This window comes from Notamacropus eugenii, chromosome 1, assembly GCF_028372415.1.
Source record: "Notamacropus eugenii isolate mMacEug1 chromosome 1, mMacEug1.pri_v2, whole genome shotgun sequence".
Lineage (NCBI taxonomy): Eukaryota > Metazoa > Chordata > Mammalia > Diprotodontia > Macropodidae > Notamacropus > Notamacropus eugenii.
The window spans coordinates 331,885,215-331,912,472 of NC_092872.1; the positions used below are offsets into that span (position 1 = coordinate 331,885,215).

The 27,258-nt window shown below is 40.2% G+C and overlaps 2 protein-coding genes across 4 annotated transcripts in view; one reads left to right on the plus strand and one right to left on the minus strand.

The window, feature by feature from the left end:
- The window catches only part of SEC23A (SEC23 homolog A, COPII coat complex component), an 86,655-nt gene extending 63,811 nt beyond the window's left edge, over positions 1–22,844 (minus strand). The window contains exon 1 of one of the 2 annotated variants that reach the window (XM_072629763.1): positions 22,720–22,844. The gene's annotated coding sequence lies outside the window, so the exon portion shown is untranslated. Of the gene's footprint in view, positions 1–3,314; positions 3,419–22,719 lie in introns of those variants that run through there. The other variant, XM_072629762.1, reaches the window with a different exon arrangement.
- The window catches only part of GEMIN2 (gem nuclear organelle associated protein 2), a 34,145-nt gene continuing 23,347 nt past the window's right edge, over positions 16,461–27,258 (plus strand). For both annotated transcript variants that reach the window (XM_072629764.1, XM_072629765.1), the window contains exons 1-2: positions 16,461–22,801; positions 23,217–23,301. In XM_072629764.1, coding sequence (XP_072485865.1) covers positions 22,578–22,801; positions 23,217–23,301 — 309 coding nt within the window. In that variant the 5' untranslated portion in view covers positions 16,461–22,577. The remainder of the gene's footprint in view (positions 22,802–23,216; positions 23,302–27,258) is intronic.

Sequence of the window (27,258 nt, forward strand, 5' to 3'; positions counted from 1 at the left end):
TTTCGTTTTACTAATTTTCTTGTTCTTCCAGCTTCAAGAAGCCTGTATCCCTCTAAAAGTCTCAGCTTTTCTTTCTGAGGATTAGTTAGGCTGCCTCATAGCAAGAGCCAGTTCTTGGTGGTGTTCTTTTATTTTCAACCACACTTTCCTTTGTACAGTAAACCCCATCTTGTTCCACTATTTCCCACAGCATCATCCACTGTAATATATTTGAAGAGCCACATTTCCATTTTGCACATTTCCCTGGAGTAATAACTATTCCTAAAAACTACAGAATTTAGTACACAACAACAAAAGCATGAAAACATCTGTATGGTACAAATTCTAGCAACCAATTGACAGAACTAACTAAAAGTGGGGAAAGTAGCTCAATATGTTTTCAATGGTTAAGGCTGGACATAAAAGTCAGCCTAGTGGAAGCAGCCTCACTCAGAAAGGACAGGACCATTGTTCTCATAGTTGAAACAGTATCAAAATTGCCAATCCCAAGTTATTAGCACACTACTGTATCTTTCCAGCCTTACTTTAAATCATCCTTTCATATATCATGACCAAATTTGACATTCCATCCCATTCTCCCACCTCTGTGCACTGCACAACTTAATACTCCTCATCTCTGATATTCAGAATCATCATCAAAATAGCTAACATTTGAATAGCACTTACTAAGTATGTGCTAGGCATTGTGCTAAGCACTTTACAATTATTATCTTGTCTGATTCTCACAACAACCCTGGGAGGTAGCGGCTATAGTTATCCCCATTTTTCAGATGAGGAAATGGAAGCAAATCAGAATGACCTGTCCAGGATCACCCAGAGCTAGTAACTGTCTGAAGCTGCATTTGAACTCGGGTTTTCCTGAATTCATCATCTTCCTTCAAGGCTCAATTCAAATGCAGGCTTACCAGTAGAGCCTTTCTCTGATGCCCTCCTCATGCCATCCCCAACCAGACTGGGAGATTTTTCTATCCTTAAGACACCCTGAATCATGGGTACATGTTGTCACAGGCAAGGTCACAGGTAAGGTAAGGTCTAAGACAGGAATTGTTTTGTTTTTGTCTTTGTATCCTTGGAGCAAGCCCTTAATAAATGTCTGTTGCCAAACCTAATAAACTGGATTAGAATCCTGGTTCTGCTCTAATATATGTGACCTTGGGCAAGTCACTGTAACTTTCTGATCCTGTTTCCTTATCTGTGAAATGAAAAGACTGAACCAGATAATCTCTAAAACACCTTCCAGCTCTCTTCTCCCTCTATACCAGGGGTATAACCCTGGAGTAAGTGACCTCAATATTGTTGGTTTCCTTTGTAATCTTACGAATTTTATTTTAAGCATTTAAAAACATTATTCTGACAAGGGGTCCATAGATTTCAACAGAATGCCAAGGGTCCATGAGAAAAAGGTTAAAGATTAAAAGGTTAAAGATAACTGCTCTATACTATCTTGCTTGGTGATCTTATTTCCCAAAGGTCCAATTATCTTCTCAGTGCAAATGATTCTCACTTCTCTTTGTCCATCCCTAATCTCCTCAGAGTTCCAATCCTCAACTGCCTCTTGGACATCTCAAAGTGGATGTCCCATTCCATTTCAAACTAAACATGTCCAAAACAAAACTCATCTTTCCCAGCAACTCTCACCTCTTTCAAACTTCCCTATTACTAACCAGGGTATCTTCCCAGGCACACAGACTCATGAAACTGTAGTGAGTCCTAAACTCCTCCCTCATACTCAACTCAGATACCCAATCTGCAACTGCCTTGTCCTTCACATTTCTCCTATACATCTCTTTTTCACTCATACAGCCCCCATCCTGAAGCAAGCCTTCAATTCTTCACACCTGGATTACTGCAATAACCTTCCAATCGTTGGTCTTCCAGCTTCAAGTCTCTCCCCACCCTAGTATCTCCTCTACTCAGCTGAAAAAGCTGATCAAATCACCCCTCTATTCAATGAACTTCAGTGTCCGTCTCCTCCAGGATCAAATAAAAAATCCCTGTTTGGCCTTTAAAAAGCTCCACAACGTGGTCCCTTTCTGCCTTTCCAGTCTTTTTAGACTCCACTCCTCCGAGGCAGGGACAGTGACCCTCCTGCTGTTCCTTCCCCACCACACTCCCTTCTCCCTATTCAGCCTTCTCATTAGCTGTCCTCTGTGCTCTCCCTCCTCACCTCCACCAGCTAACTTCTCTGGTTTCCTTAAGTGTCTGCTCAAAGGCCACCTTCCGCAGGCCCTTCCCAGTTCCAAAGTACCTTCCACTAAACCTTGAAGTAGATACTGCACAGTTACTTCTTCTTCTTCCATTAACTTAAGCTAGTTGAGGGCAAGGACTATCCCTACCCTTTTCTATATCCTTAGAGCTTGGCACAAAGGTGGGCAGGTCATTTATTAAGCCTAGGAAAGGCTAGGGATACAAAAAGAAAGGTATGTCCTACCCATGAGGAGCTCACAATCTAGTATATGAGACAACACGGCCACAACTAAATAACAAGATGCGCACAAGATAATCTGAGGATAATCTCAGGGGGAGGTCTCCAGCACCAAGGGACATACAGTAGGTGCTTAATAAGTGTCCGTTGACTAACCAACTGACTAACTCCTAAGGGTCCTAGCATCCCTTACAGCTCCAAGATTCTACAATGGAATACAAAGAGAAAGCTGCCAAGTATGGCATTTAAATCAGTACCTTCTCGTTCGGTTAGTCTAAACCAAAGGGGAGGGCTCATTCCGGTGGAAAAGGTGGACCTATCAAATCGTTCTTGGTTCAGTCATGGATTACTAGGCTTCCCATAAAACAGCTCCTTTCACACAAGTGCTGGGAGGCACTTCACGCCCTCCACAGCACAGCATAAATTTAGCCCTATTTTGGAAACCGAGCCACCCGCACTGTTCAGACGCAGACGGGCCGTGCCTCCCCCCCGGCTCCCCCTCCCCCGGCCCGCGGTCTCGCCGGGCTCCAGGTGACAGGTCGCCCGGGTACAAAGTCTAGGCGGCCCCGGGGCGGGCCGGGACGGGACTCGGGCGCCGGGCTCGGCTACGTGCCGGGCTGGGGCCGGGGCCGCGCCGCCCGCCCCGGGGCCGCCTCCCAGAAACTCGGACCCCAGGCCCCGGCGGAGCTGCCCGAGGGCGTGGGAGAGCCAGGGCAGGAGGAGCTTCCAGCGGCCGCCAGGCCCTCCCCGGCTCCCCGGCCTGCCCCGCCGCGCTGCTCCGCCGGCCCCGGCTCGGGGGCGCCCCCGACGCCCGCCCGCCCAGGCTCGGCTTCTAGACACACGCCCATCGCTAAGTGAGCGGAGCGGGATGCCCGCCACGGGCTCCTACCTGCTCTCGAGGTCCGTTCGCGTCTGCCGCAGGCTCCTCCGCAGCCCTCCCCCAGCTGCCCCGCCCCCAAGACGGCGCGGCCTCCCCGCCCCCCTCGCCGAGCCGAGCCTCAGGACCAGGCAACATGGCTGGTGCGGCCTCTGCCACGTAGAGAGGAGGGGCGAGGCGGCGGGGGGGCGCAGCCCGGGGCGGGGGGAGGGAGCCGGGGGGGGGGGGGGGGCGCAGCCCGGGGCGGGGGGAGGGCGCCGGGGGGGGGGGGGGGCGCAGCCCGGGGCGGGGGGAGGGCGCCGGGGAGGGGGGGGGCGCAGCCCGGGGCGGGGGGAGGGCGCCGGGGAGGGGGGGGGCGCAGCCCGGGGCGGGGGGAGGGCGCCGGGGGGGGGGGGGGCGCAGCCCGCGGCTGGCTACCCCGAGCTGGTCCAGCCCTCGGCGCCCAAGCAGTCTGACGGGAGAGGAGCCTGTATCACACAGTATTCCACCAAACTGGAGTCCGGCCGGGTGCTGGGGTACAAAGGCAAACATGAGATGATCTTTGTTCTTAAAGAGTTGTCGTTCTGTCAGGGAAGATAACATACATGTGTAACGTATACAGAATACAAAACCATAGACAGTATATAGGTGTATAAAAGAATGAATTACAAAAGAGTCAGGGAGGGAAGGCGTTGGCCACTTGGGGGATCGGCTAAGAGGGAGATTCTACAGGTGGAGGTAAGGTAAGGTAAGTCAGCCAGGTGGCACCAGTGGCTCGTGTGCTGAACTCATTTCGAATTCTTCCTCCATATACTGCCTTCGATGGCTCATTAGCTGTGTAATCCTGGACAAGACACTTGACTTCTCTGAACCTTGGTTTGCTCATCTGCAAGATGGGGGTAATAATGGCACCTAGCTCATGGGGCTGTGGTAAGGATCACCTGAGTTAATATGCAGACCTGAAAGTTCTATGTTATTCCAGGCATGGGGGCCAGACTGTGCAAAGACATGGAGAATGATAGAATTACTGCCCCCTTTCACGTGTGAACAGTTTGGGCACCGAAGGGGGCAGAGAAAGAATATCTGTTGTAAGCTAAACTGATAAAAATCCACGTGTAAACACTTTCTTGAGTTAAAATATGAGGACAGAATTTATTTTAGTGCTTCCTGGTGAAGAGTGACAGTTTTTAAAACTCAAAAAAATTCATTTTCTCTTTATATAGTCCCTAAACAGTCACTTGATTTGTAATTCTGTCAGCTATAAACTTCAAAATTCTAAAAAGTCACATACAAATAAGCTGATGGACCAAATACCCCAAAGCAATCATATCTCAAGTCATCACTCTGCCTTTAAATATGTCTCTCACAGTACATTCTTCCAAGGGGCAGTTCTCTATCCCAGATTTCAGAACAGTCTCTTATCTCTCAGCACTTTTTCCAGGAGAATTTGTTTCTTCACAAGTGGATTTTATCTATGTTCCTTATACAAATGTTCATTCTCTGCCCCTTTTAGCAGTCAAACTGTTCACATATTGAAAGGGGCAGTACCTTACACAGAAAGTGGAGTATTCCGCAGAAGAAAGAGCAAGAGGTTCAGTATGGTTAGCTGATAAAGTACAGGAAGAGAAGTGATCTATAAGGCAACTAGGGCCTTTAATGTCAAACAAGTAAGTTTGCACTTGATTTTTTGTATTTAATAATTTCTGAATCTGTATAAAATTTGTATAAAATACAACGTACATAAATTATAAATTATATTTGTAATAGGGAACCACAGCAGTTTCTTCATTGTAGAATGACAATCAGACCTACACTTTAGGAAGTTCATTTTGGCAGTTGAGTGAGAGTGGGGAAAAACTTTAAGCTGCAGAAGGGAAGGGAAGGGAAAGGAAAGGAAGGGAAGGGAAAGAGAATAAGCATTTATATAGTGCCTACTACATGCCAGGCACTGAGCTAAATGCTTGGGGAGATCAAGTAGGAGGGAGCTATTGCAAAAATTCAGAAACGAAGTGATGAAGGCCTGGAATACTGTGATAGGCATGTGAGTAGAAAGAAAAAGCTAGATGTGAGAGATTTTGTGAAAGCAGAAGCAAGATTTGGCAGCTGATTAGACATGTAAGATAAAGGATAATGAGAAGTCAGAGACTGAAAACCTAGGTGACTGGAAGAATGGTGGTGTCCATGATAGAAATCGGAAAAGGATGGTTTGGGGGGAAAAGACAGTAAGTTCTATTCTGGATATGTTGAGTTTGAGAAGCCTACAGGATATATGTTTTAAAACATCAAATAAGCAGTTGGTGATGGGAGAATGTCACTCAAGAGAGCAGGGCTAGATATATAAATATGGGCATCATAACTATAGAGATGACAGGGGAGCTAATTAGGTCACCAAGAGAGAAAATTTAGAGAATAAAGAGGTGAAGCCTTGGGATACTTCCACAGTTAAGGAGATTGGAAATATGTGATAATCCAGCAAAGAAGTTTGAGAATGAAAGGTCAAACAGATAGGTAGAATTAAGCAAGAGCAGCGTCAGCTATGAAAGTAAGGGGGAAATAATAAGTGAGAATTTTTTTAGGATGGGAAAGGCGTGGCCACATATTTAGGCAGCAAGGAAGGAATGAACGAATGAAAAAAGCATTTCTTAAATGCCTAATATGTTCCAGGCACTGGTGATACAAATACAAAAGGGAGACAGTTATTATTGTTGTTCAGTCATTCAGTCAGGTCGGGCCTTCTATCCTCCACTGTCTCTCAAAGTATGTCCTAGTTCATGTTTGTTTCCATGATACTATCTATCCATCTCATCCTCTGCTGCCCCCTTTTCCTTTTGTTTTCATCTTTTCCAACACTAAGGTCTTTTCTAATGAGTTCCATCAGCCCCTGCCTTCAAAAAGTTTACATCCCAATAGGGCAATCCACTACATAGAGGAGAGTGGAAGGAAGAGAGTTTTGGTCTAGGAAGTCACAGGTCGACTTATTGTTACATTATTTTCAGAAACAATCATAGTACTGATTTATTATACCCAAAGAAAGAGTTAGAAAAAAGTGGGAAGTGGAGGAATTTGGAGGAAGGGGTGAAAAGTATAAAGCAACGATAGGAAAGATAGGCCTATGTCTCCTAGAAAATGGCTGGATGAGATGTGAAGAATGGTCTGTAGATGGCCAGACACATTGTGTTAGGTGAGTTTGCATTCACTCACCTAACCATTAATACAGTTCAGTCTCAGGACAAAGTTCCAAAACTGTGTGGATTAATTCCCAAGAGAAAGAGGAGAGTGGAGCATAGCCTCTGGAGGTCATGTCCTTAAAGTGGCTGAGCCAAATAAGGAAAAGAGAGCAACCACAAAACAAACTACAAGATACAAAACAGGTCTGGATTTTCTGGAGGACAACTGGGCAAGCAGATTTTTTTTTTAAATTGTTTTCACTAGTGCATTATTGGACTCTGCATTATTGGATTGTCAAGACTATGTATTCCCTACAACTATGCATTCCTCACAGTGAATTGTGCATCACCTTCTTCCTAATCAGTCAATGAATCAGGCAAAAAGCATTTATTAAGCACTTGCTATGTGCCAGGCATTATGCTAAGTGGTAGAGATACAAAGAAAGACAAAAATAATTCCTCTCTTCCTAAATCTTACATTGTAATGGAAGGAAGTAGATATATACAAGCTATATATTATATGTGTCTGTATTATATATACATATATGCTTATTTACATACATAGCAAACATATATAGCACTTAAGTTTTACAAAGCACTTTTCACATGTTATCTCATTTGATCAAGTGAGATGAATAATAGTAAATTTTTACCATTAAAGAGTAAATAGAACACAATATTGGAGGAGAAAGCATTATCAGCTAAGGGGAACAGGAAAGGCCTCCCACAGAAGGTGGGATGAGTTAAGTCTTGAAGGAAGTCAAGGAAACTAAAAGGTATGGATGAAAGGCATGGTAGGTATGAAGGTAGACAATGCAAAGGAACAAAGATGGGATATGGAATGCTGTGTTCACGGAACTGCAAGTCCGTGTTGCTGGATTATAGAGTATACTATGGGGAATAAAGTATTTAAAAGACTGGAAAGGTAAGAAGGAGCCAGGTTGGAAAGAGCTTTCAATGACAGAGGACCTTACACTTGATCCTGTAGGTAACAAGAAACCACTTGAGTTCATGGAACAGGAGGGTGAAAGGTCAGACGTACACTTCAAAAAAATCACTTTGGCAGCTGAGTGGAAGATCAGTTGGGACTAGAAGAGGCTAGAAGACAAGAGTCCAGTTAGAAAGCCATTATGATAGTTCAGGCAAGAGATGACAGAGCCTGGACTACGGTTAGGATTACACAAATAGAGTGAAAGGGAACTATACAGGGAGAAATGACAAGATTTGGCAACTGATGGATATATATGGCATAAGTTGAGAATGACACTGGAAGTAATGACGCTGGCTTCTTCCCTACCCTTCTTAATTCTAATGCCTTCTCTCTATTAATTACTAATAGACTCTGTATCTATCTTGCTTGTATACACTTGTTTATTTCTTATCTCCCCTATTAGATTGGGATTTCCTTAAGGGTAGGTACTTTCTTTTGCCTCTTTTTATTTTCCAGGGCTTAGCACAGCCATTGGCATATAGTAGGTGCTTAATAAATGTTCACTGATTGTTTATTAATTGATTGATAAAGCAGGAAATCAAAACAGAAAGAAAACAATAGACCAATAAACCAATTGAATGCCAATGCACACATTTTAAATATAATGTTAGTAAAGAGACTGTAGCAAAAAGTCCTTGTGAAAAAAATTATACATTATCATCAGGTTGGATGTGCACTAAGAATGGAGAGTTTGTTCAATATTAGAAAAACTAAAAACAAAATAGACTAAATTAATAACAAGAACAAAAAAATCATGTGATTATTTCAACAGATAAGAAAAAGGGTTTTGACAAAATATAATATTCATTTGTTTTAAAAAAAACAGTAAAAACCATAGGAATAATATTTATCTAAAACCAAGAGTCAGCATTACATATAGTAGGGGAAAACTAGAGGCTTTCCAATAAGATCATAAGTGAAACAAAGCTATCCATTGTTACCACTGCTATTTAGTGTAGTGCTACAAATGCTAGCTATTGAAATAAGATAATAAAACAAGACAAGAGGGACAAGTATGGACGCAGAGAAAATGAAATTACCACTTTTTGCTTTTTTGTTTACTTAAAGAATATAGAGAATCAACTAAAAATTAATTGAAACAGATTAACTTCAGCAGAGTTACAGGATACATAATAAATTACCATAAAACATCAACATTTCTGTATGTTACTGATAAAATTCAAATAAAAGACATATGTATAAAATATTTAGGAGTCTGCCTCCTAAGACGCACAGAAACTATATGAATACAAGTACAAAACACTCTTTACACCAGGGATTCTAGACCTGTGGTCTGTGATTTTTTTCAATATTTTGGTAAATTTGTTTCCTTTATAATACTATATGTTTTGTTTTGTGCATTCAAAAACATCCTGAAAAGGAATCCATTGGCATCACCAGTCTGCAAATATTCATTATTCATGGACAGGTCAAGCCACTATAATAAACATGACAGTACTACCAATCAAACTACCAAAGGATTGCTTCGTAGAGCTAAAAAATAATTTATAAATTTATCTGGAGGAACCTCAAAAATCTCAAGGGAAATATGAAAAAAAAATGAGAAAGCTTAGCAGTACAGATTTCAAACTATACTGCAAAATAGTAATAAACCAAATGATCTGGCACTGGTTTAAAAATCACATAAATCAGAGGAAGAAGGAAGAAATTTATTTTCATATCTATGAAAAGGGAAAGAGTTCACAATGAAACAAGGATAGAATCATGGAGGTGGAGGGAAATTAACAATTTTCTATTAACATAAAGGTAAAACATTTTTAGATAAAAACAATATTGTCAAAATAAGAAGGTAAAAAGTTAACTGGGGGAAAATGTAGAAAATTTATCTAGTAATGGTATCATTTCTAAGATATAATTGATTTAAATTTATCTAAAACTAAGAGCCACTGCCTAAATGATTAATAGTCAAAGGTTACGAACACATAGAATACAAGCCATCAACGACCATGTGAAAATGTTCCAGATCACAATTAGGGAATTATTATAACTGCAAATTAAAACAATTCTAAGGAGCCACCTTAGTCATCAGATTAGTAAAGGTGACAAAAAAGGAAAACTACATATGTCCGGGAAACTACATATGCAGGGGAAACAGGAATTCACATTAACATACCATTGGAGGAGCTATGAATTTGTATAGTCATTCTAAAAAGAAAGTTCGAACTATGTCCAAAAAGTCAATACAGTGTAGATAACCTTTGATCCAATGATACAACTACTATCCAAAAGACATCAAAAAAGCGGGAATTTTCTCATATTTCTCATATGTATACAAATATTTGTATCAGCTTTTTTTGTAGTGGCAAAGAACAGGAAACTGGGAGAGTATCCATTAAATGACAGAGGATTGATCCAGTTATATGGGTGTATTTGGATTATTTTGTCACCCTCATTCTAATGAGTAAATTTTTGATTATTCCTAGTTTTACTTTCTCGTTTACCAAATGTTTCATGTTTAAGAGTCAATGACTGATTTTGTATAAATGACAAACACAATGGTAGATGCTCAGTTATAGAGGCACACAGTAGGAGTATCATGGAAACATGTACGCATATACATATCCCTAGGATACTGACAAAGTTTGAGTAGGTAAGGCACTGCCACCCACTCTAGGGACACCACCTGCCAGAGAGAGAGAGAGACAGAGAGAGACAGACAGAGAGACAGAGAGAGAGAGAGAGAGAATGAGAGAGAGAGGTGGGCATATCTATGTATACACACACACACACACACACACACACACATATAAAACACTATTGTGCTTTAAGAAATGATGAGCAAGATAGTTTCAGAAAAACCTGGGAAGACATAGGAAGTGGTACAAAGTCAAGTTATCAGAACCAGGAGAATAATTTATACAGTAATAACATCCTAAAGGACAAACAACTTTGAAAGACTCAGATCAACACAATGGAATCAACCAGAGCTACAGAGGACTCATGAAGAAACTACTAGATAACTACTACTCTACTTCTAGATAAAGAGATGATATTCTCAGAGTACAAACTGAAGTGTATTTTTTTTTGACATGGCTAACGTGGGAATGTACTTTGCTTAACTATATCTATTTGTAACAAGCTTTGTTTTTCTTGCTTTCTTAATGAGTGAGAAAGAAATTTTGGAATGAATAATAAAATGAATAATAACTAATAATTTTATACATAATATTGTATATATTTATCTTTAGTATCAATAATTTACATTATTATAATTTGTATATATACTTATATTTTTATAAAATAACAACCAATAATATGGAACTAATAATAAACTTAATTATTAATTAATTAATAAACTTTAATAAAATTAAAAATGAATTTTAAAAAATTTAAAATAAAATATTCTAGTACAGTCCTCTCAATTTATAGCTAAGGAAACTGAGGCTTTGAAATAATAAGTGCCTTGTCCATAGTCCAATCATGTTCTGACTCAAAGTCCAGGGCACTTTCTACTATAGCAAATGATACATTCCAAGGCCATTTTAGAATTTTTCCTCATGTTCCTCTTTCAAATCTAATTAGACTAGGCTACTAGACATTTATTAATAATACTGATGATATTGTAAAGGACATGAAGCCTTGAGATGCATTCACAGATTGTAAAGGCTGTGTCCCTTTCAGACTTTGGCCAGTGTAAAATTTTTAAGAAGCATAAAAAATGTTACTTAAGCAACCCAAGAGAGTGCTGACCCTTGAATGAAGCCCAAGAACATAGGAGACATCTGGTGATTAGCTAAGAGAGTCAGTCACAGTTGTTGGACCATTATAAAAAATAAAGTTGGACCGCTCTGAAGAAAAACAAGAGCTCAGAAAAGCTAGCAATAGAGATGAGAGATAGCTCTGAGGAAAGAATTCAACTGTTGAGATATTGCATTTAACTTTTGCCTTGCACCTCCTCCAGAGTGCAGAGAAAGGGGAGAGAATTTCTTCCTCTCTCTCCATCACTGGCAATGGTATCTTGCAGCTGAGCAACTTGCCTAGTAGGAATTTCCATGCCCAGCAGAAGACAGAGAGTCCAGCTGTGGAGTCAAGTTGGTCTGTGGAAAAGAGCAGACCAGGGAGTCCAGCAGAATGGCCTGTCCACCAGAGATAGTCTATGCAGGATGACAGCGTAAAATGAGAAGGTAATAAGGAGGACCCTGAAGTGCCTGGAGTGGGAGTTGTCTTGGCTACATGTGTTGCTGCTTATGTATATTCCTTTCTGCTTATGAACTCTGTCCACTTTTCTAAGTAAATCTGCCTATATTTGTGGGAGAGTTTGATCCAGGTCTATGGAATAAATATTTTGTTACTACTTTCATGCTGTGCCATTTCAGCAAATGTCTTTAGCTTTGAGCTAATTACGTCAACTGAATAGCCATGAATAGGAGGGCCCATGAAGAATAGTTTTAGAAGTTCAGACCTACAAGGTTCTGTGATTTAGGGATAGTCACCTCCAGAAGCCCTAATCCAAAAGTAAGCTTGTGGTAAGGGAATGGGGTAGCACAAAGTGAGTATTACACTCATAATACTATTTCCATTGGCAAAGGATCTATGATGTCATCAACCTGAGAACTCTCCCAATGCACAAATTGCAACTTCTTGATACTTTGGTGGTTTCAGAAGTTGCTGTAGCCACGAAATGCATCATTTTTTGGTGTTGAGACTTTCTAATCTTTCTAATATTAGGTTGTTCTTCAGATTCAGAAAGCCCCCACCCTCCAGGAAAGATTGTACTTAGGGTGAAACTGTCCTCTTTCCCTTCATTATTCTCCATTCTCCCCACAGACTGCACATCAGCCTATCAACTGCATTTCCCTCATGCAGTTCCAGCTAGCATAGTTCTGGCTAGTTAGAAGGATAGGTTTTCATTTAGCATCCATAGACAACAGCCATCAATCAATGGTAGTACTGGAATCAGTGAGAGACAAACAGCAATGATCTCCAATAACTGTTCAACCAGTCAGCCATACTCAACGTCCCCAAAAGCCTTACTCTTGGTAGCCATTTGTCGTCATTGCCTTGCAAGACACATTTCACCAAAGGTCTGGGTACTCATACAAGCATACAATAAAATTCTTTCATTAGCCTTAAGGTCATTTACAATAGCCCATAAAAGCAAACCATCATCAGTTGTCTTTCTGAATTTTGTAAAATGAATTTATCACCCCTCTGTAATACACTACTGATATAATATATTTATGTCTTCTCTCAATATTAGAATCAAAATCATGTCAAATTTTCAGAATTGCTAATTCATTTAAATAAATTGTTACTTACCTTTTTGAAAAATAATTCATTATTATGGTTTGGGAACACAAGCGCTCTATTCTGACCATTTTTTTCTTTTTCCTGTGAACCATATGTTTTCCCACATATTGCATGAATTCCATTGTTAGTTCAATAGCCATTGTATATTGCAGTTAGTCTTGTAAATAGATATTCCTCTTTACTTTTTCCTAGTTTCCAGTGAGAGAAAAAAAAGGAAAAAATATGCTAATATATTATTCAGTGCTAAAAAAAAAATGCACTTACAAAATGTCAAGAAAAAAATATCACGACCGAATCTTGCACTGCTTGACTGTCAAAAAGTTTAAGACTTTGTCTCCTTTATTTCTTCTTTTTCAGATTTATGCTGACAAATTATCCATGGAAATTCTGCTAGGTTTCTTGTAGTTAGGCAGGGTCTCTCTACAGTGCTCAACTGCCTAGTTAACAGCTCATAAGTACTATTTCATCATCTCTCAGTGAAAGGGCTAATGATTACATCCTGGTTCTAGAGACAAGTTTTTGCCAGCTAAATCCATTGTAAAACAAACAAAAGCCTTGCAAAACAAAGGCCAATATTTGTTCAGGAAGTCTCAAAGTTATAGTACTTCTGTAACACCCTTTCTCTGCTAATTCTCCCAATTCACACTAGACAGCAGTTTAGGTTCCCCAGAAGGCAATGAATTTACTCCCCTCAGGATTCTAGGAGTGACCTTGAGGGGCTAGGATTTGTAATACTGTCGCCCATGAGCCCCCATCCACTGTGCCCCCCAGTATCTACCAATCAATTGGTATCAATTCCTCTATAATGGGAAGATATAGCAAAGACAGAAGTTACAAAGCAATTCCCCAATTCCAAAGCAAACTCTCCTCTCTGCATAGTCCTTGAAGAGAATGTGCTCAAGTTTAGATCACAAAGGTGTGAAGCACACAGGTAGGGAACAAGTGGGATCCAGAGGTACCTTACAAGTACAGTTATCCCTTCCACATCATTGGCATTAGGGGAACAGTGCCACTCCCCCAGATCTGGAAAATAAGTGTAAAAGTTTTTGGCCCTCTCATTGTAAAAGAGAAGAAGTCTGAATTATTATGGTATTAAAAAATAAAATATGTTGATACACAATACTATACATATATTTTATGCATCTCTGAGTTTCTAAACTTTTTCTGTGTTGTCTGCCAGCCTTCACGTGTCATCTGTGGCTTCCACAAAATTCCCCAATATTTCCCATTTAATTTCTTATGCCAACCTGTTATATATCTAAACCAAGCTGGAGAAAGCCATAATGTGGAAGTACTGGTGTGAGCAATCCTTTTCTCCTCTCTGAGTCCCCAACAGGTTTGCTTCTGGGCATTGTATCATTGATAGATGAGTCAGTCCCTTGCTCATTTAGGCTGATTCCTTGCCAGCATGGTTTGCCGACTGACATGTCAGTCCATTGCTGGATTGGGCCAAACAGCTGCTATGCTTGATTCTTACCAGACTTGGCCACCACTGCTGACGAAGTGATATGGCTCTGGTTGCTGGCAAGAACTCTTTGATGGCTCTCTGAACACAGTGATTGCCTGGAGATTCACTTCTAAGAATACTAGTAAGTAATAATAAAAACAAAGTAGGAAAGAGAAAGGTTTGTATTCAAGGACATGTGGTGGCTGGGCAGAAAGACAGGGTGGCATCTACTGCTACTGCCTCTCCCACCCCCACTCCCCCAATGGCTCACAGCAATTCTTGAATCAGTCCCCTAATCACTAGGCTCCACAACTTGAATGGAAATAGAACCAACAAGGAAGAGTAAATTCAAGCATGCCTTAAGGATTGGGCCCTCATTGGCCAGTCTTCCCACAAAAACTTCCATTGGATTACAAAATATTCAAGAACTGAGTCCCTTAGGCTATTACAGATTTTTAAAACTCTTGCAAACTCAACTTTTACTGAGTTCTGAAAAACAAAATTCGAAAAAAATTAGACAAAAAAATTAGAAAATTTCTTATGCAAAGTAGATACTGTTAGTATGATACAAACAGCATAAATGGTGGTGGGAAGCTGAGAAGTATCTTAAGTCTGTCCCCATGTGTCTGTATACGGTTATGCTGTGCCTCTCTCCCTGTGTTCAATAGTGATCCTTACACTTTCACCATGACTGGTAACAAATGCGGTCAGTCTTAAGGGGGAAAAGTGAACCATTTCATAAGCGCAAGCAAATAGATTTGGAAAGGAAAATGAAAATAATTATAAAATATGGAGGCCAAAATTGTCATCAATAGTATGTAAACTTAGTCTTGCAGTGTCAACTATAAACACCATAGTGAAAGATGATGCCCAAATAAAGCACTGCAAAAGGCAAAGGGTTGCATGAAGTTGACTTATCTATCAAAACAAAGAGAAGATGCTATTCTAGAGATAGAGAAACTATTCACTATGTGCATAGAAGACCAGAATCAGAATATTCCTTTGAGTCTGGTGAAATTCAAGCCAAGGCTCAAAACCTCTTTGAAGATTTAAAAGTAAAGTACCATAAAAGAACACAGGCATTTATAGCAAGCAGATGGTTTGTATGATTTAAAAATCTTGCATGACTTCATAATGTACAAGTGTCAGGAGAGACTGCTAGTGCAAATATTGAAGCAGCAAAGAAGTTTCCAGATTTCCTGCAAAAAATAATAGATGATGATCCCTACTTGCTCAAGCAAATCTTTAATGTAGACCTGGCCGGCACAACCCCACAAGCCTGCCAAACGATTCTGGGTGCCTGTGAAATGTAGCCTCTACATTTTTTGCAGGCCACCCACAATCCTTTGGCAGGCCATAGGTTGTGCAGGCCTAGTATAGATGAAACTGGCCTATTGTATCAAATATCTCAAATCTACATCTTGGTGGAGGGAAAAAACTATATTGGAGCATAAAACTTCAAAAAACAGAGTTACTCTTCTGCTTGGAGGGCACATATCTGGGACTTGCAAATTAAAACCTGCTCTTGTACATACATCTCTTGGAAAATCCCAGATCATTGAAAGGAATCAGCACAGCCACACTACCTGTGCGTTATTTTGCTAACCCTATGGCATGGATAACCTTTATCATCTTTGAATGAGGATTTATGCGCTGCTTCACTCCCGAAGTGGAGAAGTTTTATAATAATAATGGCATTCTTTTCAACATTCTACTTATTTTGGATAATGTCCCAGGTCATCCTCCCTATCTAGATGATTTTAATGAAAATGTTAAATGGTCTGCCTTCCCCCTAACACTACCTATTTCAAGTTATGGATCAGGGAGTGATTGTAAATTTCAAGGCATACTGTTTACACATTCATTTGCCCAGGCAACTGAAGCTTTGAATGCAGATAAGCACTTCATATTGAGAGATTTCTGGAAGTCCTATAATATTTACCATGCAACCTGAAATACTGCTAAGGAATGATAAGATATAACAGAAACATGTATGAAGAGTTTTTTTAAAAAGTATGACTAATTTATTCCTGATTTTCATGAATTTGACAAAGATGAAACACTGTAATAAGTGAGTAACAATATTGTAAAATTAGCACAAGAATTGGAGCTAGAAGCAGATGAGAAACATGTGGAGGAGTTGATTGAATCTTATAGGGAAGAAATATTGAATGTAGATTTGATTGAGCTGCTAGCTGCAAAGAATGCAGAAGAGGAAGGGGAAGCTTCAGAACTAAGGTAAAACCAAAAAGATTCACAATGAAACAGCTTGCTGAAGTATTTCATAATTTGAGTGAATTTTTTTTCTTGCTTTGCAAAGATGGAGCCAAATACTTTGAGATTTTTAAGTTCAAAGACTAGTTGAAGATAATATTGCTTATAACCGTCAAACATACAAGGAAAAGAAAAGAGCCACTGACTAAACATCTCTCAATAATTTTATTTTTAAAAAGTTGTACAGCCAACTGGAAGGGGCAACATACTGTATACCTATATTAATTTTACTGTATAGTGCTGTACACACTTTATCATTAACTTTTCCTGTCATTTCATTGCTCTTCATTATCATGGCACTGTATTTATTATGTCTACATTTTAGTATATTTTATGACTTGCATAAAGGTATTACTTTGTAGGAGGTATCTAGACCTCAGTGGACAGAATACTAGACTTGGAGTCAGGTATATCTGAATTACTAGCTGTGTGACCCTAAGCAAGTCACTTAACCTCTGTTTGCCTTGGAGGCAGCTAAGTGGCTCAATGGATAGAGCACTGGGCCTGGAGTCAGGAAGACCTGAAGTCATAGGCTGTCTCAGAAACTCACTAGCTAAGTGAACCTAGGTGAATCACTTAACCTCTGTCTGCCTTCATCCACTCAAGAAGGAAATGGCAAACCATTCCAGTATCTTTGCCAAGAAAAACCCATATGTAGTCATGACAAATCAGATATGATTAAACAGCAACAAATTATTTTGTATATGCCTCTGCTATATAGGCTGGGGAGGGGGGGAATTCGCATTACATAAAAATCACTTTACACAGAGGTCCACGGAATGATCTATTTCTGTAAAGTGAGAACTGTCTGTATTTAGAATTTTTAAAAAACTAGGGAACCCTGAATTCTACATTAAGGAAACAGCCATTTCCTGGTAACAGCCTAGCTTATAGAGATGAAGATGTAAGAAATGTACCGAATAGTCACATTAAGTTTCTTACCAAGAGTTCTCAATTATGTATAAAGGAGAAGTAAATCTCAAATTCACTAGTTTGCCAAGAATACCCTGCTTTTCCACCTCCTGCTGAGTGACAGCAAATCAAAACTAAGGCTCCAGGGAAGAAGCACTGGAAAAACCTCTGTCAGTTCTAGGGAAAAGGTCCATGTTCTTTCTGAAAGACCAAGACAGTACTAAACAAGGACTATCTAGAGCTGAGTCTAGAGACAGAGAAAGGGATTCTGAGAAAAGACTCATGATAATAGGAAGATGGGATTTTAGCCAGGACTTGAAGGAAGCCAGGGAAATCAGAAGGCAGAAATGAGGAGGGAGGGAATTCTAGGCATGAGGGACAGCAAGTGAAAATGCATCAAGCTGGGAGCTGTAGTGTCTCTTGAAAGTAACACCATGGAGGTCCATCTCATGGTATCATAGAATGTGTGGAGGGGAGTGAGATATAAGAAGCCTGGAAAAGTAAGAAGGGGCCAGGTTCTAAAAGGCTTTAAAAATCAAACGTATTTTTGATACTGGAGTTAACAGGGAGCCACTGTAGCTTATTGGATGATGACATGGTTAGACAATTTGACAGAGGAGCAGAAGAGAGACTGGAATGAACAGAGACAAGAAGACTATTCTGAGTGTGAAATGATAAGGACCTGCCCAGGGTATTGGCAGTGTCACAGAAGTGGGCCTATACAAAAGATAGTGCAAAGGTAAAATCAACAAGGCTTGGCAACTGAAGGGATGTGGGGGAAAGGGGGGGAGACAGTGAGGAATTAAGCATATTATGTTAGGTCACATGATTTCCTACAATATCAGTTTTGAACTATCCTTTTCATTTACTCATATTATTTCAGAACTAAAATCTATTTTGCAAAAAAAAAAAAAAAAAAGGATGTGTGAATGTAAGCTTGAATCCCAGAACCCAATGGTATGGGACTCTCTCCTCATTGTGGAGATCAATACCCTGAGAATACATGAGGGGACAGTTGTAGACAGGGGAGAAAAAAGAGATCTTCAGTCTCTTCCTACTTGTAGCTTCCAGTGTAGAGAGAGAAGCCACGTGAGGAACTCTCCTAGGGACCATGAAAGAAGAAAGACTCTGGCAAGAAGGTGACATATAGAACTTTGATCCAATGGGAGAGTTCCTTCAGTCTGTGTTATTGAAGTATCTTTTCTCATATGTATACCTTCTCTGGTTTATATTTTCTATCAGCTCAAAAGGTGGGTTTTTATTTTTGTTTGTTTTTGTTTTGTATATTCCTTATGGAACTGGTATTTGCTGGGAAAAGGGTCAAGTCTTGGATATTAAACTTGGGGTCCTTCTTTCACCATTAATGAATAGCAATTAGGAATTTAGCTTGAACCTAAAAATTCCATTTCCTAGGCTAATAATATTTAATATAAGTCTAGCCTGGTATTCCCTCACTCTAAGAACATCAGAGCAGTCAGGCTCTGTTCCTCTAACCTCCTGCTTCCCCCCCTGGCAAGAAATGAAATCTCCCTTGGAGAAGGGCCTTTGGAGATGTATCTATTCTATCTTCCCTGTGAACCAAATCAAGTCAGCCTCATTACATAAATCTTTCTGAAAGAATTCACTTGAATAAAAATATTTTGTTTGGGAGCACACAGAATTTTTAACAAGTCTTTTCACTAACTAAGGTAGTTAGGATCACCACATTTGTACCTTAACAGCATTGTCCTGATATATGTTGACAGAGGAAGAGGAAATAGCATAGAAGAATGCAAAGGTGGGAAAAAAAATCCATACAACATGAAGGAAAGTAAAACATAACTTTATTAAAGCTGTTCTTGCCCTTCAGCATGTGAATTACTTCAAATAATAGGCTATGAAATTATCAAGGAACCCAGGAAACCCTCAAGTACTCTAAAAAAAAAAACCACGTTGCTTTTTCAGCAGTACTAAAGTCACCATGCATGTATGTCATTTCAATACTCAACAGATTTGTGGTTACAATGGTGTAGGTATACTTTCTTCACCACTGAAACCCTCTTACAAGTTAATATTCTATCTTCAAAAATTGCTATGGCCCACAAATTCATCACTACTCACCAACCTAGTAATTGCCATAAATTTAGCTTGGCTGGACTTCAAACAAGAAATACAGTCTGTCAGGTGAGTCTTTTCAGTTTAGTAGGACCCACCTGAACATGTATTACACTGAAATAATTAATAATAACTATCAAAATAGTATAAATTATAATATAACACCTACTATGTGTCAGGCTTAGTGTTGAATGCTTTACAAATATTATCTCATTTGATATTCACACAATAACCCTGTGAGGTAAATGTTATTATCATCCCTGATTTCAGTTGAGGAAACTGAGACAGAGTGGTTGAGTGACTTGCCTAATGTCACATAGCTAGTGAACATCTGAGGCTAGATTTGAATTCAAGTCTCCCAGACTCCAGGTACTATAATAATACCTAATTTATATAGTTCTTACTATGTGCCAGACACTTTATAATGACTGTCTCACTTGATCCTCACAACAACCCTGGGAGGTAGGTGCTATTATTATCCCCATTTTACAGATGAGGAAACTGAGGCAAACAAACTCTTGTCAGAGTCACACAGCTATTGTATCTGAAGTAAGATTAGAACTCAGATCTTCTAACTCTAGGCTTGGTACTGTATCCCAGTTCTATCTAGCTGCCCCAGAAAAGCTTTTAAGACCTGGGCCTTTCTACATACATCTCCATACAACAATAAAGCACCAGGCTAGGATGTTACTATACCATTTCCCCACATAAAATAAGCATAATAGTTCTTTCTCTTCCCCCTTTTAAGTTTCAGTCTTAACTTCAATTCCAGCACCCTTGTCTTCCATGAGAATTCCCAGAAATGCCCATGTACTAAGACTACAGTTCTAGACCTGGAGGAACTTTCTAGTCTAATCCCCTCATTTTACATGTGGCCCACTGTATGTATTGTTAATATATTTTTGCTTAATTTGAAGATCTTTCCCATCCATTAATAAGTCCATGTGACTTGTTTATATCACATAGAAGCCTAATCACATGTGGTAGGAGGAGCTTGCTGAACAGGTGGGACAGGAAGGCTAGAGCAGAACTGGGTGGAAGTGGGTAGGAGAGGTTAGGTTTGAGAGAGGACACAGCCAAGTAGACCACTAGGATTGTAAGTGTTTGCTTGTGGGAAGGCTTGGGAATGGAATTGTCCCCTGCAGGGATAATGTGTATCAACTTCTTGGTTACTACGATGGATTTGGCTTTCTGGTGTTTGAATAAATGTTTTTCTTCTGCTTTCTATATGGAGAGTCTATTATATTTTGCAATTTAGATCTACACCAGCATATCCATAGTTGCCATCTGTGCCTTGGCGATACACTGCCAATAATAATACATTTCCTGTGTCAGAAATGCATCAGTAGTTTTATGTGCAATGTATCACATAGAGCACCATGGTCATCCCTAATCTGGGAGCTCTGGGCTTATACATATCTGGATTCATTGGGGGAAGGAGTTGGGGTGGAAGGGCATATTTTTGCTCTTTCTTCCTCTATACCTGCAGCTCAGAATAATCCCAGAAAAATATTTAAAACAAATTTTAGTACTGTTCATGTCTAGGTTCTCTCTAGAAAAGGTACTCAATGTACAATAGAGATACCAAGTATAAGATGGTATTTATTTCTTCCATCACAGAAAATGCTTAAGATACAAAGGACTCAAAGGTACACATGAAAAAATACAAAATATGTAATCCATTCAATTAGTCCATTATATGCATTATTCTCCCCCAGAAAGAAAAACAATTTTGCTTTGAAGCAGATATTATACTTTCACCTCAGACTTGTATGGTTCAAGCAACTCACAAGTTTTAGGTACAATGGCCAGCCAGGACATGACTTCAATTTGCACTAGCCCTTCACGGAAGAATGGTGCTGGCAATACCCATTTTCTATTAATTGAAGCTCTCCTCTGATCAGCTGATACCTGAATCTCAAACTCAGGGACTCCATCCAAGGGGTAGCTTGAAACATAGGCCGGAAACCTCCATTTCTCAGGATTGCAAGTTGCTAATTCATGCTTGGGGAGGAAAAATAGCAAAGCAAAAAAAAAAAAAAATTCACTGAAGCAAAACAGTGGAAAGAGCACTGGTTCTGGAGTTAGAAAATCTGGGTTCAAATCCTGACCTTGTACAAGTCAAGTATTTAACTTCCCTCAGCTTCAGTTTCCTTTATTTGTCAAATGAAGGGGTTACAATAAAAGGCTTCTGAGGTCTACTCTACAACTATGATCCTTTTAACTTTGGCTCAGCTAATTCAATACATGTTTTTATGGCCATATCCTTGTAACTACCACTGCAACCTGCGGTGGAGAGAGATCTTCCCTCTCTGTTCCTTATTGCAAATCCAGGGGAGGGAAAGAATCACACCAGAGAAGAGCACAAAAAAGTGAGGCCAACTATTTCCACAGCCTTACAATATAACCAAAGTCTATCCTCTGAACTCTTGAAGTCCAGTTGTTGTTGACAACAACCCCCAAGTTCTCTATAGACAGTATGTCCTTTGAGTCTGACAACAATCTCCTCAGCTTCATGGCAGGTGCTAATAGATCCAATCAGGGGTTCCTATGAGTACCGTGCCAACACACATACACACACTCTTCACATGAGGTAACTGAGGAGGCTCTGGGATCATCACACTCATCGCAAGGTGCCAGGGCACTTCCTCCATCAGCATCTAGACTGAAGTCTAGGCAAGAAGTTTCAGTTCCTCCAGAAACCAACAGGGTGGAGACCAGTAAGGCGAAGCCCTGCAGCACCTCTGCCAAGAAAACCCCAATGGGGTCAGCACGGAATCACTGACGTCATTTGAGTCTGTAACCCCTCTTTCTGGGTGACAGCAGAGTGGCCAAACTCCGGTACCAACGTCCTGCTTCCCCTCCTGGCAGGACTTAGTCTCCCCAGGAGAAAAGCGGGCAGCGGAGACTGGAGATGGCTGCTCCGGCCTCGCCGGGAACACAGCCAACCTCCACCCTGCGTTTTCAGGTCACGATGAGAGGCCCCAAGGATGGTAAAGAACGTAAGCCGCAGGCCTCAGACTCTATCAGAACACAGCGACACGTGAGGTTATCCAGGAACAGGAAACTACGTCAGCCCACTCTTACGGAAGGGGAAAGGGAAAGAAGGGGGAAGGGAGGAAGCTGGCACGAGCTATTCTATGCGCATGCTCTGGGGCCTGCCCGTGGCGCATGTGCAGAGGGGAGCTTGCCCGGCCTGGTCCCACGGCTCACCTCGACCGCACCGCCTGGGTGGAGGCGCTATGGAATCGGCGGTGGAGGAGCTGATGCCCCGCCTCTTACCTGTGGAACCCTGCGACTTGGAGGAAGACTTCGACCCCTCCGTGCCACCTCGGACGCCCCAGGAATACCTGAAAAGGGTCCAGTGAGTGGCTTGGCTCGGAGCGTCCGGCCTCAAACACGTCCCCCTTCCCCCACTCAGGCCTGCGGCGTGGGTGGAGTCGCCCTAGCGCCCCCTCCCCCTCCCTCGCCGACGTGGCCGAGGCGGGGCGCCCGGGGGGCGGAGGGGGGAGAGAAGGGGGGAGCGCCGCGTCCTAACCCGGGGGGCGCCACGTCCCACCTAGGGGGCGCCTCCTTCCCGAGCCCGGAAGCCGCCGCCTGGGGTGGCTGGGGGGCGCGCTCGTCCCGGGGGTGGAGCACCTCGGTTGCTGCGGGGGCTGGGTGCGCTGCTGAGCGAACTTCCCCAAACCTTTCGTGCAACTAGAAATGCAGATGAGGGAACGAATTAATCCTGAAATGAAAAATTTTTTAAGTTCTTTTTTTTTTTAATTGATCCGTAGGCTTGAGGCAGCGCAATGTCCGGATGTTGTGGTGGCACACATTGACCCAAAGAAGTTGAAAAGGAAGCAAACCGTGAATGTTTCAGTGAGTTTTATACAATGTGTTATTATTAAGCGTTTTTTCCGGTTAAGTACTGGAAATTTATCTGCACAGCATAAGCATTAGACCTCTTAAAATAATCAGATCCTAGAGGGTCTTTCAGTATTCAGAAATCACAGTTCATCTTCGAAGTTGAAATCTCTGCCATTCTACTGTATAGGCTTGTGTCACGAGGATTTAGAGCGAAGTCAATCCAGTATGTACACACCCTGTGCCTAGCACTGTGCTAAAGCTCTGGGGATACAGAGAAAGGCAGAAACAGCCCCCGCCCTCCAGGAGCTCATATTTTTTAAGTCCCTGTTCTGCCATGCTTTCTTCAGCTATAATATTGTTCTTTTTTTTTTAAGGGTTCATTCAGCTGTAAAATTTCATTTAGTGGATTAAGTCCTTTGAGGTAGGTAGGCCAGACCTGGAGTCAAGAAGATCTAAATTCAAATCTGTCCTCAGACACTATATGTAACCCTGGGCAAGTTACTTAACCTCTGTCTGCCTCAGTTTCCTTATTTGTAAAATGAGGATAATAGAACCTACCTTATTTTTGTGACATACAGTATCAAAAAACTGTAAATGCTAGCTGTCATTATTCTAGCACCTTTAGTAATTAAACGTAGTTAATTGGATACTATCCATGATAGTATGAATGATATGTGTGTATATATTTACACACACACATACACATACTCATACTCATACAATGTACTTTTCCATTAATGCCAGTATAGTAGCAAAGTAGGTAACTTTTGACTATTTCGGTGGTATTTGCCTTTGGCACCATAACCCTGCTTTTTGTTTGGCTGTAGATCTAGAGATGCAAGAGAACTTGGAGACTTACAGATGAGGAAATTGAGGTTCTCAAGGTCACAGCTAGTGATTGTCAGAACTGGAATTTTAATTCAGATCCTGTAACTCTAAATTTAGTGCCCTTTCCACTGTACCATACTGGAGAGCAACTTTAAGTCTTTACCCATTTGTCTAACTCTGAGTGTAGGGCTTAAATGCATTTTATGTGTGTATATTGTTCTTAAAGTAATTTTTTTGTATCTTCAGTAACTATTTTGAGGATGGTTTTCCATGTAACACATTTTATTAAATTCCTTTGAGCATTCCACTTGAACTGGGAGTAGATACAGAAAAAAGCCCCAAAATCTCTGCCTTCCAGGATGATTTATAGTCATATTTGTAGCAGAGTGGGAAGCTTTTCTCCCAAAAGAATAAACCAGCTTTGAGACTTCAACGTTTGTTCTATTAATACTATATACTCTATAGGTCAGCAAACTTATATTTCCTATTTCCGTGTAATGTGTGGCAGTACAGAAGTAGTGACTATTAATAGTTTACAGAAGAAACATAGAGTTCTAGAAAAACATTGCCTATGGAGTGAAAAGGCTGCAGTTTAAATTTACACCATGATACTTATTAAACCTTGGGCATTCTTTGGACCTATTTTCTTAACTAAGAAGAGTTTAGACTACATGATCTCTAAGGTCCCTTTCAGCTATGTAATATTAAGGGAAGGATCTTTTTACGTAAACTTTATATGGATAGTAGATAAAATCATTTTATGAGTCTTGATTTTTATAATCAGTATTATGTACTATTTCAGTTTTAAAATATCTAATTACACATCTGTTATGTGCAAGGCACTGTGGTAGGCATAGGAAAACAAACACAAAAAGTCCCTGCCCTCCAAGGCTTACATTTTTAGTGAATGTTTATTGGATGGAAGATGGTATTAGTAGGCATTGCACAGAATTTGATCAGAAAGACATTTGGTTTTATATAGTCTCTCTGTTTAACAAAAGTAGCAACAGACTCCCCACTACCCCCCAATATCTTAAGATAATTTTTTTTCATTTTAACACAAGTTTATTTTCTTTTCTGAATAATTGCTTCATATTCCACATTCATATGTGTGTATTTTAATCAGTGATATTTTAATCCATAACCTATAATTTAGCCTATAATTTCTTTTCAGAAGATAGTAATAGACAGTAGTAAGTTAGCGTGCTGATTTACCCTGTTTAGTGGGGGCATTTCATTTCAAGTAATTCTCTAAATAATTTTATGAACTATTTCTATGCTCCATCAGAAAAATAGACTAATGACAGTTTTATGGGTTGCTTTTTTTTTTTAACTAAACATATGATTTCATTATTGTAGATTACTCCTGGGTGAGGAATCCCCCTTATCAATGTAGGTATGCAACTCTTCTTTAACTTTATAGTCTGAGTTACCTTGGGAACAGTGAGAGGTTAAGGAACTTGCTCAGTCACACATCCAGTTTGTGTCAGAGATAGGGCTTGAACCCAGATCTTCCTGACAAGGTCAGCTCTCTTTCCATTAAATCAGTGTACAGATTTACAGCCTACTAAGTAGAAGGTTAACATTTAAAGTAATTTTCAATCTGTTGGATTAAATTTAGGGCATTTATTATTAAGGCTAGATGGGGGGGAGGTAAGAAACATAGAACTGTATTACTTCTTAATCATGTAGTTTAGATTATTTCTCTACTTCCAGGTGAGCTGCTAAATATAAGTCATTTTGTGCTTTCTTTGAAGTTAACATGGATCTTTTTTTTTTACTATTGAAGGGACTTATGCTATTTTAAAGTGCCTCTTAATATATCCAGACAGTAGCTGTCATCCAAAGACCAACCTAAACAGGTTTGCTCATCCTAATGTTGGCTAGACCAATCTAAACAGGTTTGCTCATCCAAATGTTGGTTACCAAGTATCTTTTGAGTTTGGGTTTTTCCTTTTTTTTTTTTTTTTTGCTATAACAACTAATCAGTCTGTGAAGGAAGACATAAGGATTTAACATAATTAATAACTTAATGGATTCTTGGAATATTTACTTAGTCACTATATTGGAAAGAGTACTACATTTGAAAGTCAGGACCAGGGTTTAAATCTTGGCTTGGCCCCTCACTATGTACCTGACCTTGGACAAGTCACTTAACCTTTCTGACCCTTAGTTTCCTCATCTGTAAAAATAAGTGACTTGTACTAGAGTCTTCTAAAGTACCTTTTCACTTTCCATTCATAATCTTATCTTAATTTTTCATTTTTCTTTTTATATAGATATAGATATCTATAAATGTATAACTATATGTATGTTTTATATATACGTGGTTCTGTATATATATGTATATGATATATATAGCCTTCTCTGATACCTACAAACATCCCCTGGCTCCTCCATCCTTAACCTTCATTTGATCCTGCCATTCATACTAGTTCTTTTTCATCTCCTGGCTTAAACTCCATAAGAAAACCACCTACACTCAGTTCCTCCCCTTTTCTTTCACTCTCTTCTAAACCTTCTGCAGTCTGACTTCCAACCTTAACACTCAATTAAAACTGCCCTGTCCAAAGTTATCAGTGATCTCTGAACAGCCAAATTTAATGATGTTTTCTCATTCTTGATCCTTCTTGACCTCTCTGAAGCCTTCACACTGTTGATCACCTTTTCTTCCTGGATACTCTCTCCCCAAAGTTTTCGTGCTGTTTCCTGGTTCTCCTCCAGTCTGAACCCTTCTCAGTTTCCTTTACTGACTCTTTGTGTCATGCCTTCTAATCTTGGGTGTTTCCTAAGACTGTCTTGAGGCCTCCCCTTTTCTTCACTCTAATGTTTTTCCTGGTAGTCTAATTGGCTTCCATGAGTTCAGCTAACATCTCTATGCAGATGATTCTTATATCTATATTTCCAACTTTACTCTTACTCCAGAGTTACAGTCCTATATGACTCTGCACATTTTCAACTGAATGTCTTATAGCATACCAGATTCAGGATGTCCAAAACAGAACTCATTATCTTTTCCCTCAAACCTTTTTCCCCTTCTGAGCTTTTCTCTTACAGTCAAAGGCAGTACCATCCTTCCAAGTCATTCTTAGTGTCATTGTAAACACCTCACTCCACACATATAATTTTGTAATTACTATC